This window comes from Pleurotus ostreatus (assembly GCF_014466165.1).
Source record: "Pleurotus ostreatus strain PC9 chromosome Unknown scaffold_8, whole genome shotgun sequence".
In the NCBI taxonomy this organism is placed as follows: domain Eukaryota; kingdom Fungi; phylum Basidiomycota; class Agaricomycetes; order Agaricales; family Pleurotaceae; genus Pleurotus; species Pleurotus ostreatus.
The window spans coordinates 1754344-1770032 of NW_023503163.1; the positions used below are offsets into that span (position 1 = coordinate 1754344).

General features: G+C 49.7%; 6 protein-coding genes across 6 annotated transcripts; 2 read left to right on the forward strand and 4 right to left on the reverse strand.

Moving 5' to 3' along the window:
* Positions 1-26: 26 nt before the first annotated feature.
* Positions 27-3118, forward strand: PC9H_010922 (uncharacterized protein; the record flags this gene model as incomplete). The annotated part of the gene is made up of 6 exons (XM_036780412.1): positions 27-1171; positions 1224-1344; positions 1404-1634; positions 1682-2189; positions 2238-2579; positions 2637-3118. The coding sequence occupies 6 exons, from the start codon at positions 27-29 to the stop codon at positions 3116-3118; spliced, it is 2829 nt and encodes a 942-aa protein (XP_036627795.1).
* A 43-nt stretch (positions 3119-3161) lies between these two features.
* On the reverse strand, positions 3162-6636 carry PC9H_010923 (uncharacterized protein; the record flags this gene model as incomplete). Its single annotated transcript, XM_036780413.1, has 12 exons — positions 3162-3438; positions 3500-3655; positions 3707-3832; positions 3885-4108; positions 4174-4403; positions 4474-4803; positions 4864-5005; positions 5060-5272; positions 5331-5624; positions 5701-6115; positions 6164-6266; positions 6318-6636. The coding sequence occupies 12 exons, from the start codon at positions 6634-6636 to the stop codon at positions 3162-3164; spliced, it is 2829 nt and encodes a 942-aa protein (XP_036627796.1).
* Positions 6637-6955: 319 nt separating this feature from the next.
* On the reverse strand, positions 6956-8822 carry CYP1B1 (cytochrome P450 1B1; the record flags this gene model as incomplete). Its single annotated transcript, XM_036780414.1, has 10 exons — positions 6956-7034; positions 7100-7243; positions 7299-7427; positions 7482-7538; positions 7588-7618; positions 7676-7879; positions 7927-8291; positions 8348-8433; positions 8484-8589; positions 8647-8822. 10 exons carry the CDS (start codon positions 8820-8822, stop codon positions 6956-6958), a joined length of 1377 nt encoding a protein of 458 aa, XP_036627797.1.
* Positions 8823-11096: 2274 nt separating this feature from the next.
* PC9H_010925 (uncharacterized protein) lies at positions 11097-12698 on the forward strand (the record flags this gene model as incomplete). The annotated part of the gene is made up of 3 exons (XM_036780415.1): positions 11097-11458; positions 11530-12568; positions 12621-12698. 3 exons carry the CDS (start codon positions 11097-11099, stop codon positions 12696-12698), a joined length of 1479 nt encoding a protein of 492 aa, XP_036627798.1.
* Positions 12699-13169: 471 nt separating this feature from the next.
* VMA3 (H(+)-transporting V0 sector ATPase subunit c) lies at positions 13170-14113 on the reverse strand (the record flags this gene model as incomplete). The annotated part of the gene is made up of 8 exons (XM_036780416.1): positions 13170-13237; positions 13291-13330; positions 13385-13539; positions 13595-13634; positions 13689-13794; positions 13858-13870; positions 13977-14004; positions 14069-14113. 8 exons carry the CDS (start codon positions 14111-14113, stop codon positions 13170-13172), a joined length of 495 nt encoding a protein of 164 aa, XP_036627799.1.
* A 731-nt stretch (positions 14114-14844) lies between these two features.
* Positions 14845-15641, reverse strand: CALML3 (calmodulin-like 3; the record flags this gene model as incomplete). The annotated part of the gene is made up of 8 exons (XM_036780417.1): positions 14845-14861; positions 14892-14972; positions 15024-15192; positions 15254-15351; positions 15408-15440; positions 15495-15506; positions 15568-15574; positions 15627-15641. 8 exons carry the CDS (start codon positions 15639-15641, stop codon positions 14845-14847), a joined length of 432 nt encoding a protein of 143 aa, XP_036627800.1.
* Between the last annotated feature and the right edge of the window lie 48 nt (positions 15642-15689).

Genomic DNA, 15689 nt, shown 5'->3' on the forward strand with positions numbered 1-15689 from the left:
CCTTCCACCGTTACCCGCCACACACAATGTTCAACTCCCGAACCTATGGGACCAAAGGTGCAAAACGAAGGCCACTACAAAAACGACACATTGAGGAGACAAACGACAACGAGTCCCTCTCATCTACCTCAGATAATTCTTCAACGCCTGCCAGAAAGAAGCCAAGGGTGCAGCCCCTAGGTTCAATTTCTGATGAAGATGACCACCATCTAAACAGTGAGTTTCCTGCTGCAATTCACGTTTATCTTCAATTTAATCGTCTACAAGGCCCTATCAGGCAGAATGTCGGCAGTAACACGACAAATTTGAGCCCAGGTTCGGTGGACATGGCGGAAGATTCATCTCACGCATCGCAGGCGAAGGCCCGGGCGTCGTACGCTGGTCATGACAGTCAGGCTTTTGGTGGGGCACGTAAATATGTCGAGCCACCAAGTAGCCAACCGACATCAAAGCCGCCCTCTAAAGCCAAGACGGGGAAATTGCGTCGAGATGATTTGATTCAAACAAATGCTCGACAACCTACGACTCCTACGAAGCTTTCGAAGCGAATGCTCTCCAGGTCACGGACGGAACCATCTGTCGTCAGTAGTGGCGGACCCAGTGCGACAGGAAGCTCATTGTCCATTGCAAGTCATCCTTCCCTTGGAGACGCATCTCATAAATCCCTTTCCCCATCCAAATCTCTGCCGGCGGGGCTCTTTAGTGCAGACGAACCCTCATCGCCAATGCCTGCGAGCAGGCCTCCAAATCAGCCGTTAGCATCCAAACATGCACGGACATATGGTGGAGCCTCTCGGTCCTTCTTAGTTTCTTTGTCTTTACCCTCTGATCCTGGGGCAAGTCAAGCACAAGAGGATGATACGTCCACGCGCGAATCGTATTCTTCGCTTCGGGCTCGCTGGGGGGTTGACGGGTCCGAAGATGATTTCCATCCTTCGCCGGATATCTCCCCAAGTAATAGTCGAAATGGGACACCGTCCAAGAATAAGGGGAAAGGCAAAGCAATGTCGTCGCACAACAGGGCAGCCGATCTGCCTCAAGGTATGATGAATGATCTGAGAAGCATCACGGAACTTAGAAGTAAAGGGGAGAGCCGGAGATTCCTGGATGAAGTCGGATATCTGTTCGAAGGTATGGATGTTAAAGGTGCTATTGGTCTGCGAAGAGCCAGGTATGTGTCGCCTACGTCCATGTAGATTGCACACTCATCCCGAATGTAATAGCGCAATCGAACTCATCAACAAGTTATGTGATACCCAGTTCGCCCGCAAAGCAAAGGCCGCAGATTTCCTATGCAAAATTTGGGATGTCATGCGTGATGCTGGGGCTGGTCGGGGCGATAAGGTTCGCGCTCTCTCTCTCGGTCTGGAATATATTGGGCAATTGATTGCGGCCTCACATAGGTTTTGGACATAGCCCTAGTTAGCTTTGTCGCGGTCGTCGCACGGGATTCAAAGGCACTGGAAGAATTAGCTGTCCAAATATCCACTAGCCCCACAGAGTCCACTTTGGGTAGAACCCTCTTTCACATCCTTGACTCCTCCCGGTCGTTAGACGCGTTAACCTGCGGAAGTCTAGACTTGAGTCCCGCCGAAGCAAAGAGGTACGGCTTATCCAAGAACGAGATTATCCAGGTATGCCACATCGTTTTCCTTTCGAAAATAGTGCCTCATTGTCTCAGCTCAAAAGTTTGTATAAAGTTATTTCCGCCGATTCCGCCGTGTTTCCTATCTCGCTCCTCGTAGGCTACTTTTTCTTAGTACTAATGCTCTCGCTGATGTCAGAAACGTACAAGCTCTCCACGGCCCTCCTCGTTTCTCATAGTCTCTGTACACTGAACCCTCGCCATTTACCTACATGCGAGCTCCCACGCCTCCTTGCAACCGTCAAGGAAGCTTTGACTTACTTCCTCGATCGTCTGGCAGCGTACTCATCGGGACTCTCCCTTTTCCCTTCCTCCGACACGCCCGAGACCATCTTATCTAAACTTCTTCACGCGGAGAACTGCCTTCGTCTGCTAGAATCTTTTGTGCTGGACCACTGGTCAATACAAACAGAGGGTGCAGCGGTGGAAGATCTATCACCCACTAGCCAAGACTGGTTGCTACAGCGGCTCATTTCCATTTCTATTGTAATGGAGATCATCCAGAGGCAGTCCGGAGCCTATTCCCAAGAGCTGGTTCGGCACGGTACGTTCTCAGTTTAGGGAGGAAGCAGCCCACCGACCACCTTGATAGCTACCTCTTGCGGAGAAATTACGTTTCGGGTGTTCATGAGTCTTACTCACGACGAGCCTGACTGGTGTAGTGCGCTTCTGGATCAAGAACCTGGTCCATTGCACATAGTCAGAACAGTCATCAGAGCACACAAAAATATGTTGCCTCAAGTCAAGAGGGAACCCGTTGACGAGCAGGCTATGGTGAAGCAGGAAGATGATTCGGTTTTCGATTTCGAAGAGGACGACCGCATTCCTAATATCGCTGGGGCTTTGGCATTGGACCGATTATGCCTTGCTTTGGCACTATTGACAAACCTCGTCCAAGGCTGTGAAGACGCTAAGGATACGTTCAGAGATCTTCGTAAATCTTGTATCGTGCCATTCGTAATCTCATGCTGACAAAGGCCTGATTTATCAGGTTTGGATCCTAGATGCAGAATCAAGCGGGGGTGCATCCGGTCGTGCTCTTGCCCTAATGCTGCTAGCAGCCTTGACGCCATTTGTGGGCTATACACCGACTACCTCAAACCTGACATATCCGCCGAGTTCGGGTCTGACTTCGTCTCCGGCCACCTTTCTATCCTCCTTGGGATGCTCATGCGAGGTAGTAAAGTCAACCAAGCTCATATACTCGCTGCGCTGCCTGGACCAACAAACCGGAGCAAACTCAATACCATGGTCGAGCGATCCAGAGAATTTACTGCGTTTTACAAGACCCTGATGTTCAAGCTACAGCAATCGGGAGGACCGCCTGAAGGCCCTGACAACGGTGGGAGGTCGTCAGCTGTTGGTCGCTCTCAAGATATCAGAAAAACCCAAGAGGCAGGGGAGAAGATCGATGCTACTGCGAGGGAAATCATTACATTATTGGAAGATATGCAGATTCGATGTCTAGATTGATTACGATTCGGACTGCAGATATATTAGTGGGGTTTACGACTAATTACGAGATGTCGACCTCTGTGGACTCTAACGTGATTTCTTCCTCATCTCCGTCGTCCGAAGAATCTCTTAGGCATTGCTGAATGGCATCCATGTAATGATTCAACTTCCACATATCCCCGATTTTGATGTTAGCGTGGTCAAAGGCCAAAGCTATTATAGGTTCTTTTAGTCCCCCAGTCGGAGTTTTGGTACTGCTGACTGGGGCAAGAGCATCAGGAGGTAGCTTAGGATACCGCGCAGAGAAATGGGTCAACAGAATGTTCTCCGCATTCATCCTTGCAATCGGAACCACAACATAAGCAATTGTAACTGGATGGAATAGGAGTATGAACCCACCGTCTTCCGATGTCCACTGCCTGTCCGAAAGTACTGTGGGCTTTTTTCTTAGCCATTTCTTCTTGATCATCCGCCATAGTGGCTTCATGGATAAGAAGCGTAGCCCCTCGCCCCGCCCATACGAGGTTTTGCGTGGGTTGAGTGTCGCCGGAAAACCTATCAACATGATGAACAAAGGAAAAAATTTCGTGAGCGGGAGGAACATACACAATGCTCCATCCATCCGCATGGTCAATCACAGCACCATAGCAGCGAGTTCGATGGTAGACATCCACCGTCCGAAAGCTCTTCAAGCCTAGGCTGCTACACATCTCTTGTGCGGCATCTTGTGACCTACGAAGTATCAATCCCTAGCAACAGAAAGGAAGCGGCGCCAAATACATACCGTTGGATATCTGTCCACGGTTCGTTCCCCCCAAGCTGCCACATTCCGGTAGTCTGGTATCTTTCAGGGCGTTTCCAATGAAGAGATTCCGACATGATGGTGACAACGCCGCTTGGAGAGCTATCAAACAACCCGAGATCCTCTATATCAGAGTACTCGCGTAGGTAGACGTGTGCCGCACGAAGGGCCACCAGATATAGAGGCTGGGTCGGCGGCGGATCCAGCTACAACAGAATATATCAGATGGGCATCTTCCTCTGCCATATCAGAGAGATGGCGGAAGACCGACCTGTCTCCGTTTTGCGAGTATTTTGGCGACACCCATGTGGTGGTCTCCGTGTATGTGACTGACAAAGAGACATCTAAGGTCCCTCAGGAAAGTCTCAACATTCTCCACATCCTGCCCAGCACGTTCTGGGTTCGGTGCGCCGAATAGTCGTATGAGCTGCCCCCAGGAACCCTCTCCAGCGTCAAGCAATATACTCCCCCACTTCGGGATCCGAATGAGCGTAGAGGAAACTTATGTCACGAAGCGCGTAGTTTCTTCAGCACACACATCCGAGGTCAGAGAACGCAAAAGACTGCTCACCATTCCTGTATTTCGTTGGAAGCGCGCTGCCGGTGCCTAAAGGAGTGACAATTACATCATTGGCTTTCTCGGTGCCCGAGCCTGGTGTAACGTGGCCGATGCTATCACCTACCAGGGAGCGGGCGACTTCGAATTTCTCGAGCGTCGATGGGGGAAGGGGAAGAGGGACGTTCGTGGATGTCTGAGCTGTCACAGCGGGATGGAACAGATCGTGTGTGGGCAAGTCTTGAGAAGAATATATAGCATCTACGGTGGGCGGCGAGAAGGGACGCATTTTGATGAAGAGGCTCGCCTTCAAGGGGATGGTTTGCTTGGGAAGATTCGGCAACGCTGTGGTGGAGGTGATTAGTGAACGAAAATCTAGATGATATTTGGGAAACTGGGACTGACTAGAGAGTGTTCTTCTAGCTTCGAGAGAAAAGTGAGGGAGGGGGAACATCTCCTGATCAAGTTGATTCAACCTAAGTTGGTTGAAGGCAACGCTGGTAAACGTGACTGGGTCTGCGGTGAAGTCTTTGGACGATACGACGTGCTATAGCGAGGGTAAATTAACATGCGATTTAAGGATTAAATTTGTTCGACGGACGTGAACACTTGGAGAAAAGCCATTCATGAATTCGATGTACCGAGCATCTTCCAAAACTCCCTTGCCGCAAAGATGGAATACAGTTCGTACGTTATATTCTTTGGCGTCTTCAGGTTGATGAGAGCGGAATCTGGCGAAGGTGGATGAGGTGGTGAAGGATGATATCAGTGAAGGGATGTAGGCTGGAGTCGGCACATCGAGGATAATCAGCACCTGGAGGTTTGAGCCTGTGTGTCAGTTACTGCGGCAAGCGAACAGATGTCAGACGCACTCCGGGACTTTCGCTCTCCCCAACACATTCTTCTGGACGGACAGTCCTCTTCTCCACGTTGTCCCCGACATTCACCTCAAAAGTTACCGCTTGTCCTTTCGTCAGTTGACCTCGTAGTCGGCCAAAGGGAACACCAAGAGCTTCCGCACGCTTGACGTCAAACTTGCCTCGTATGCGCGGACCAGCAATAATGTACGCAAGCGTAGGAGGCCCGTTCACCGGGACGTCGTACGCGAATCGAGGCAATTGCTGATGAAAACCATTGGGTATACGGGGCCGCCTGTATATATCTACCTAGCAAACAAGTATGAACGAGGGGAGAAACGAGGATGTATTGTATATCGTTTACATTGGCACGATCACTGGGGACCTCTGGTAACGTATCGACAGCGATGTCTGTCGCTTTCCCCTTCCTCTTACCAGACTTTTGTGATGGGCTAGATATGGAGGACTTTTGGGAGGCAGGAAACATAGTTTTGACCATGAGCTTTCGATACTCGTGCGCGACAGGACCTTCTAGCCGGACGGGGCACAGTTTTGGGTCATTAAGGGCTTCGGATAACGTCTCGTAGCTTTTTGGGGGTGTTCCCTCCTCGACTCGGGCGCGTTTAACAGGCGAGCTAGGAGATGCATCGCGCTTCCTTTTTGACATAGTTAACGCGCCGTCTAGGGCTGAGAGTGTGGGTATGATGGGTATGCTGTATACTGTAATATTTTCATCTTTGTATAAGTGTTCTTGGGAAAGCGATAAAGATGCCTCAATGGGATTGACTGGCATCGCGTCTCTATTGAATAGTGAAATCCTGCAGCGACGAAGATCTCATGAGGTTTACCTGAACGTATATGATCGCATGGCAGCCAGAAAGTGTGTTGTTCCAGGAGGCCCGACGATATCTAGCTTCGGAATAGTCGCGTCGGCGAGTGTCATGAGAAGCCCTGGCCATCCCGTCAATCAGCCACAGAATCAGGCTGCAGCGCTAGGCTCACCTGCTAGACCACTCGCTCTTTCCGTACCAATAGAAGTGAAGAATATCCCTCTCGAGCGTTTCCAATTGCGTCGGCTCTGCAAGAAAGCGCGATTGGTGTTTTCACCCGCATTGAAGATGTATTTTGCAGAATCAAACGTGACCACGACTGTTGGCTCCGTGTCGGATGAAGAAGCAGATAAGACCGTCGCGGACCAGTCCATAGCTTTAGTCGTAAATGATCTGTTACGCAAAGGGGACTGCGCGCATTTGCGCAAGAAAGTGATGAACGCCAGAGCCTCTCTTCCAGAGTATGATAGTCGAGACGGACCCAAGGTCATTTGACTGAATGGTGCCACGCGATGTTACAAACTCCGCAACGTTACTCGCCACAAATAGCCTTCCCTTCCTGGTTCAGAGAGAAACCCACACCCTTATAGTTGCGGAATCGATATTAATCAGGTTTCTCATCTGCACTCAAAGCTTCATTTTCTGCGCAAGCTGTGTAACTTCTTTGCAGGTGAACATTTAATTTCGACGTTGTTAACTCAATTCACCGGCTTGCACCATGTGTCCTTGACGCTTCAGTGTTTCGGGTACATACTACTATACAAGATTGTTCGACAAGGTTGCTTACGCTTGATCAGCTCGCCTTTAATCCTACACATCCAGATCAGAGAGTAGCTTTTCCACTTTGGCTGACCGAGGGGTGATTCTGCACTTATAGGGCGTGCATTGTCTATGAGTTCAGAAATGAGATATTAGCAAACCTACATTTGCAAGAATCGATAGAAGGCTACTTACGAAATTATGCCTGTAGTCATTTCAGCCTTCAAAACAATAGGCCTTCCATCCGCATCCAGAGGTGGAGCAAAATCGAACAGAGATAGTAAGATTGCGAAGGTTATATAGAGGCCATCATTGCTGAAGAATCTACCGGGACACACTCTGAAACACTAAGCATTAATTCTCGCGAAACTCCATCGAAAAGGGCGCGACCTACCGCCTACCAAGTCCAAAACCCACAATGGTGGGATCAAGGACATCTGGGTTGAGCTTCCCGTCTTTCATGAAACGATCGGGATCGAATGCAAACGGGTTGGGAAAGTTTTCCGGATCGTGATGGATCGACCTGCGGATAACTAAGGTTCCGAAGTCTCTGGACTGTAGAAAGGAAAGGACCTACCACATATTAATTGAGACAATTGTTCCCTTCAGTCCGCCCGTCAAACCTTTGATACACCTAGTATGATGTGATATTTCTCACCTTCGGAATGAAATAGCCTTCATACACATCGTCTGCAATACTTCTGCGAGAATTGCCTAGAATCGAATCGAACGGTCATTACAGTGTCCACACGGAAGATCAGAATAATGGACCAAAGGGTGCCACAGTCTGCCATCTTGCTGCCTCTTTGAGTATCGCGCTGAGATAAGGAAGTTGATCTCTGTCCTCAAACGTTGGCAGACGATTGACCCCGACTACCTCGTCCAACTCGGACTGTGCCTTTCTTTGCACTTCCGGGTGCATAGCGAGGGCGAGTACAAGAGTGTGGGCGGTAGAGACAGAAGTATCGGAGCCGGCTGCCAGATAAATAAGTAAATGCAAAGTCAACATCATTCGTACATACCTAGGTACGCAGCGGCCGCAGTGTTGCGGGAGAGCACATCATCGCCCGTCTGGTCTAAGAGTTTAGCGATGACTGAGTCGGGGGATAACACTTTTTTCGCTGCTTCCCATGGTTCCATGGCAGCAGCTATGTTTACATTCCGCGCGTGCTCCGCGGCACGTTTGAACCCAGCCCCAGGCATCCAACTCGGTATGTACTTCAGGACAGAGAATATATCAAGGAACGAGGTCCCATTGATAGTAGATATGTTGAGGCCGGACATCGCTTCCTCCGCCAAAGAAACGAAATAGTCATCATCAGGCGCTATGCGGACCCCGTACGTGATGTCCATTAGTATAGCTGGGTACACGCTGGGTGAGAGTGGTCTTCAGTATCGAACAACAGCTGCGTAAGGGAGAGAAAAGTGGAATGGGTTACATACTGTCGAAGATGTTTCAGGATCTTCTCGGGCGCTCGGAGTACTTGCTGCGCTAAGATATGGGCTTCACGAACCATGGATGGATGGTACTGAGAACAGGGTCAGCCCAATGAGGAGGTAATGCGTGGTGTAGTCTTACCTTCGGGATGACATGTGCTTGGAAGTGATCGTTAAATAGCTTTCGGTGTTGCCTCCACTGGGGGCCATATTGATGAAATGCGAAGATGCAGTCCTCGAAGTTCATGCTATATCAGAAGAGCATGACTTTCGACGGGAGCGTTAGCATGAAGGGCGCCGCTTACATTTCTACCAATGCAGTCATATGCGGTCGGTTTGCATACAGAGCGGATCGCTTCTCATGGAGGTCGGTTGCCCGCTTCATCGATCCCAGGATGACGACTTGTATCCCAGCGAGGTTGACTGATATGATGTCGGATTCTAAATCACCAACGGGCCCGTATAATTGAACATGAACCATCGTGCGATGCAATACCTACTATATTTCTTGTGCCATTCATCTATGACTAGCCATGGCTTCACTGTAGGCCATTGGTGGAGATTACCTATCAATGGGAGTCCCTTTGGCCCTGGGATTCTCTTGTAGCCGGAAGAGGATCTGCTTGACCATAGGACGATGAATCCACCCAATAAAAGGATGATGATTGGGTCACTGAACGTAGCCCAGGCTGTGTTGTATAGCTGAGAGATCATGGCCAGGTTTTGATGGCCAGCAGGCTGTTGTGGCCGCTGCTTTTAAGTCCCAGATAAGTTCCCACTGGTGGGTCCTCGCCTATGGGGGTTGGGCATCGAATCGACATTAGAAGTCGGACACAATATTGCATGCATCTGCGCAGACTCTCGTTAGCCAATGGATTTCCAAGATATCCATTCGAACCTACTTCCAGTTGACTGCGTGCGACTCAGAGGTACATTAAGAGGTCGACTGGTTTCCAACTTCCCATCATCCCGTTGGATCATACCGTTGAGAACTCCACTTCGTCGAACGTCATGACCCACAGCATGAGCTGTACGACGGGCCAGAAGCAATGGAAGTCGTGCGATGAATGCTAGTTATCAAATATAGGCTATCATCGAGTGTTTGCAAGATTTGGCTTTTCAGCACTTGATCCTGGTTTATCTATCAGAGTATGACAAAAGTTAGTTGCATGGTCTCTTACGAGCCTCGGAGACACGTACACCACGCGCCGAGAGCCGTAACCGTCAGGACGCACTGCGGCAGCTTGTGGTGCAAGGAATCTTAGAGTCTTGATTAAGAAAGGAGTCTGAATGAGTAAGCTGGAGCGTCCCCTTCGATTTGGAGCGCTGGTCCGCATCGATTCAATGAGAGGTATACCAAGCTTCTTGAGTCTTGACTTTCTGCGTCCTTCTCTGCGGAAGAAGGCTACGTTGTTGAAGTTGATGCGTTATTGAAAGAAAAATTTGTCCCAAATCGGCGCTGCTGTATCTCAAATGACCCAGATTCGATCATGATATCGCTGTTCGTCCGTTAAGACGCTTCGTGACCACTCCGCGTGGAAGGAGGAGGCAAATGAAAGAGTAGAAATGCAAGAAGCGAAACTGATCGGGATATCTCTCAGTCCTCTGCTCAGGACCAGTGAATAGATGGTCTTAGTGTTTCCTGATATCTTAGTCTAGATGCGCTCCGGGCAGCTAAGACGGGCACCCAGGTAATTGTACCATATGGTGATGATGAGAAGGGGAGAAGGGAGGTGAACCTTCCTACGCCAGATCCCGCCTTTGGTATGCGTCGGGATTTGTCATCATGCGCCTGATTCCCCCCGACTCCGCTCTATTGCTCCTACATTCCGTGTTCCTACCCAAGGAAACACACTTTTTCCACAAGGTCATCGCCAATATACTCGCACACACGCTCGCCATATCGCCACTTCCTTTACAGCATCTGAAATTGAGAAGTTATTTTCTGAGTGCATCCCATGACACCCCAGGAGGCACTAGCCCAAGTCTCCCGTAAAGGATGAGAAGCCTATTTGATCCCATCTATGCGTGTGTGATACTCTATGCTATTCATACAGCCGGGCCGCATCTTACTAGACACGCACTGCCAGTGGCGCACCCGTGACGATAATATTTGTTATCAGATTTGCTAATGGAGTCAGGAACATCGACGCGGTTTCGTTTTCTGTGCACTTCCCCGTCTACACCTTGCTTGAAACCTGATTATGTGAACAACTCGCACCAACATCTGATTCAGTAAGTGCTGCATACCAACAGCTCTTAAGCTTGCTCATGATACTCACACCCAAGTGAGGGAAATGAAGTTAATGCCACCGTGAAAATGGTCTGACTATAATGTCACCGATCCGACTTGTCCTGACTCTGGCGGTGTCGCCGGCCAACGAGGGCTTCAAGGTCACCAGAGGTAACCCAGGCGCTCGGGCTATCCTAACTACGCTGGAATACACATGCATTGGTTTGCTCGCAGCAGGGCGTTGTCAGTCCCATATAAGCCTTGAATTGTAGCTTTGGGTACGACTAGAGCTTCTATCCTATCTTAGCTTGAAGCAGTGAAGTTCGAAACCACAAACTGATACATCAATTCCATCATGGGGGCTTCGTGCCGGCGTGGGTACACCCGAGATTCGAAAGTTAAAAACATGATGGATTAGGCGCCCATACTTTTAGTTCGTTTGTATAAATAGTGCAATCCATCAGCAAATTTCGCGCAGACTTTTCTTCCTTGCAACTCAGCTCGCTGTCGCTGCTGCGCGCGATGGCCGGCTATTTCTACGAACAACTGTCCAACAGGCGTTTCTCTGGCCAGCTTTCCACGATCACTGGGCGTCGGCGGGTCGTTTTCATCCTGCTTGGCTCGCTCACCCTGTTCTTTATCTTTGCGTCGCTCCACCCGACGAGCAGAGATTACATTTCGAAGAGCTATTACGATTTGACGACGTCTGGTGCTTCTGCGGCGCTCAAAACCTCGCCGCCCACCTACGAAAGACTCCGGGAATACGAAAAAAGTCTACCACAGCACAACCTCGACCTGCCATTTCCTGAGGGGCGCACCGGAAGATATGTCAAATTTACGAACCAGATCAAGATGTTGGGTTGGAATAATGTCCAAAATGAAGTGTACGTTAACCAAATACTATTTATGCCCAAGCCAGTACCGTCATACTTCAATGTTCACGCGTTCTCGGCAGATTGATGAACGCGCACTTGGCTTACGAGTCCAAGCGTGCGTATGTCTTCCAGGACTACGTATGGAAGGCCGATTACTATCCCTGGCCCGAATCTCAGTTCCGTGAAAACCCACCCCGAACACCCTTGGCGGCTTTAATTGCCGGTCCAGTCGCCGGCGGTCCTTGGCCAGAGGGCGACAATGCTCCGCGATCAATTTCGGAACCTTGGTTCGATGTGGTCTGTCCACAAGCCGAGCGGCGTATCATCAATACACGAGATGTGAAAGGGCCGGTCAGAGACGCCATGGGTTCTGCCGTATTCCAGCACTGGAAGGACCTTCTGCTCAATGCACCGGAACGTTGCATAGAAATCGTCCCAGCCGACCGCTCTGAAGACGGCTTCCCACAGACATTTGACCTATGGTTGTGGGGCTCTTACCGAGTTCTTGACTTGTGGGAAAGCTTTTCGAAGTCGCCGGTCTCCACATTGCTCGGGTCGTCACCGATCGTCAATTCGGCAGTAGACAGGAATGAGTACCTGTTCCTTCCTCGCGGACCTCGACCGGCCCATCCCATATCCCCCAACCCATACGATCGCATGCTCGCTATGCATGTACGGCGCGGCGATTTCAAGGAAGCTTGCATTGGCTTGGCTACGTGGAACTCCACGTTTTATAGCTGGAACTTGTTCTCTTGGCTGCCCGATCGCTTCACTCCCCCACCGGGTGGCGAATGGGGTTCCAATACGCCGGAGAACACGGAGAAATATATGGAGCACTGTCTTCCCCCTGCGGACGCCATTGTCGCAAAGGCTCGCCAGGCGCGCGCTGATTACCAAAAGGCATCACCGCCAGGCAGAACTCGCGCCTTGGATGTGATGTACATCTTGTCGAATGACGCCAGCGAGTGGATGGACGCGTTGAAGCAGGCGCTAAGAAACGATGGGTGGCACACAATTGCCACTAGCAAGGACCTCACGCTCGACGAGGAGCAGACTGATGTGAATATGGCTGTGGACATGGATATTGCTCGCCGAGCTGCGGTGTTCATTGGCAATGGGGTACGTCGCCATAATATCTTTCGTCTTGCACTCTCCCTAACACTCGGAACAGTGGTCTTCCTTTACTAGCAACATCGTCCACCGTCGACTAGCAGACGGTAGGGAAGCAATCAGTAATCGCTTCTGGTGATCTTCCTTCTACTCCTCCTGGTTTTGTGTATCGTGCTGTTGTTCCATGCTGTTAGTTGTGCTTTAGGACATTGTATACCCGGCCTTCGTACGAAGGGCACATGCTCCCGTACCTTATATAAATACGCACATAAGTAGATTGAGGGCTTTGTACTTAGACGATCAGGCATGGGTCTGTAATGGGTTATGCGGCGGCATAGTTCGAGTTATGTGTTATTTCTTTCTGTGGGTAAATGCATGGTCTGTTTTCATTCGGTTCCAGCTGAAGTTGATGAAACGAAATGAGGATCAAATTAGAGCAGCAATCCGAAGAATGTTTGAACTCGACCGCGACTCAAAGGTGGCAAAGGCAAATTAATGAGCGCAGCGTTTATGAAGGATGTGACTGAACAGGTAAGATAAAAACGTCCGTCATATTGACTGGAAGAGCAAATATTCTCCCTCAACCAATATCCCATCCTGCTTCGCGAACTCATGCAGCGCCACAGACGAGCTTCATAGGGCTGGTCTTGGTGTTCATGATGAGTGCAACAATAAGACCTACATCGAGTCGAATTAGCACGACTGAATATGTAGGAACAGAAGGTACGCACCATAGAGACCCAGGACTTCAGCGAAAATGAGGATAAGGATCTAGCGACGATGTGTCAAGGGGTGATGGCGAGCCAGGGCAATTAGTTAACGCACCATGCCGACGTAGAGTCTGGGTTGTTGAGCTGTTCCCCGAACACCAGCGTCTCCCACAATACCAATGGCGAACCCAGCAGCAAGACCAGCGAGGCCTACAGAGAGACCGGCACCGAGTTGAACGAATCCGTGGGCCAATGACATATTTGCGTCGACTGTGCAAGTGTCGTTAGGGCTGTGCGCAGCCGAGAGGAGAAACGAGAAACGTACGATCACCAGCTATGAGCACCGAGACGACTAGACCGTAGATCTGGCGCACAGGAAGCGTTCAAGATGAGTCTGACTGCGTGCGTAGTAGACTCACAGCAATGATACCAGCCATGATAACTGGTACGACACACTTCATCATCAAATCTGGTCTCAGAACCGACATTGCTGAAATACCAACGCCGGACTTGGCTGTACCATAACTGCAATTACACAGACAGTAACGTCAGTTAGCATACAGGTGATACGGTGCTCATTCCACGTACCTTGCACCAATGCCTATACAGTTCAAGAACAGAAACAACTCGTGAGCCCAAGTTCCGACCGGGAAACACACTCTTCGCAGGGAGCGCCGTCCTCCTGCTACCCAATCAACGTTACTCACAAGTGAAAATGATAGAGGCAGCGCAGCCCTAAGGTGGAAAATGGAAATTCCATGAGCACGTAGATGCAGCTGCAGCGACGCGAAGAACATACCATGGCCGAGAAAAAGGGCGCGTAGACGGGGCAAAGGTCAGACATTTTACAATTTGACAAAAGCTGAGTGTTGGGGACGATGAAAGGATCGTGGACGTTGGCGTTGTTGTTGACGCGGTTGATGAGGGACTGGGACGTTACGGGGCCGGCATTATCCGAAGCGGAGATCAACGGAGGTCGAACCAGATCAGGAGTCAGGGGTGTTGACTCGCGTCTATCAGTTAGTAGTTCAGAACAACGCTAACACAAAGCTTCTTGGTCTTGTACTCACACAATGCGGTAATTTAGTAAGAGGAGTCAGAAGTTACAAAGAGCAATTGCGTTTGCCTTATTATCTTATCGCTGAGTGATTCAGTGATCGTAGGAAACACAGGCATGCCTGGGGATGCACTTGATTTGAAGCGTTCTCGTGTCACATACTATCCCCTCGATGTAGAAATATACCACCCAAAGTTAATGCTTCACTCCTTTGGAACAAATCCTCGCCCTCGACGTTGAGTGCACCATGGATGGAGGTAATTCGTTATGTCCATGCTATTATGCTTACAAGGGGAGCAGAAAACAAGCATGCGTCGTCAGAATCGTACTTCGGCACTGATTATCTATGGGAATCCCCTAAGCTGAGCTCCCGGATGAGGATAAGAATAATCTCGACGTACTACCACAAATGGGAGCCTTCACAAGTAGTCCAACAGAAATCCATCAAGCGTTCATCATCTAGACCTGAATCAGTTTCGCTGGTTCATATCGCTGCAATATACCCACCCTGATAAACTCTAAGAGCCTCCCTTAGCTACGACTCATAAAAGACTCCAGAACGTACCCTCGTAGTTGACCTTCCCATCGTGGTCGAGATCAGTTTCAGCAATCATAGTTGCAATTTCACGATCCGTTAGAGGTTCTCCTATTGAGACGGTCAGATGGATTAACAACCCGAAGGACGTGCACTTCCTACCTATACCATGCATAACCCGCTTTAACTCGTCGGCAGTGACGAAGCCGTCGCCGTTCTGATCGAATTCTTTGAAAGCGCTCAATAGTTCGTAGTCTGGATCAGTGGGATTTCTCGCGACAAGAGCTAAGAATTCGTTGAATTCTATTGACCCGTTGCGATTCAAATCGACCTATAGATGTAACAATTAACGCAAGAAGCCGACCCATTCTATAAGGGGTTGATGCAGATACCTGCTGTATCATGGAACGTATTTGCTCGTCTGTCGCGTGGCGGCCCAACGCCCTCATGACATCGGCTAGTTCGTCCGTGGTTACATAGCCGTTATTGTCTTTCCAGATACACCTTCAGTTATGGTTGACTTTGTGGAATTTCTGTCGGACTCACCTCTATCAAAACCTTGGAAGACACTGCGATATTCTTATTATGCAAGTTTGAACTTGATTCATAGCAGCAGACGATGTAGCCACCAACCTTCAAGTTCTTCTATCAAAGCGGTGGTAAAGTTACACTCGTGGAGCCGCTGAGTTCATTGGACAAAACATACCTGCTGACTGAGAGAGAAGGTCTACGTCGGGGTTTGACGAGGGGGAACGATGGGCTCACCAATCTTATGCTCATCCTGAGACGATGGGATGGGCGAGTTAGATGGGAGAATTTGAAAGAGCA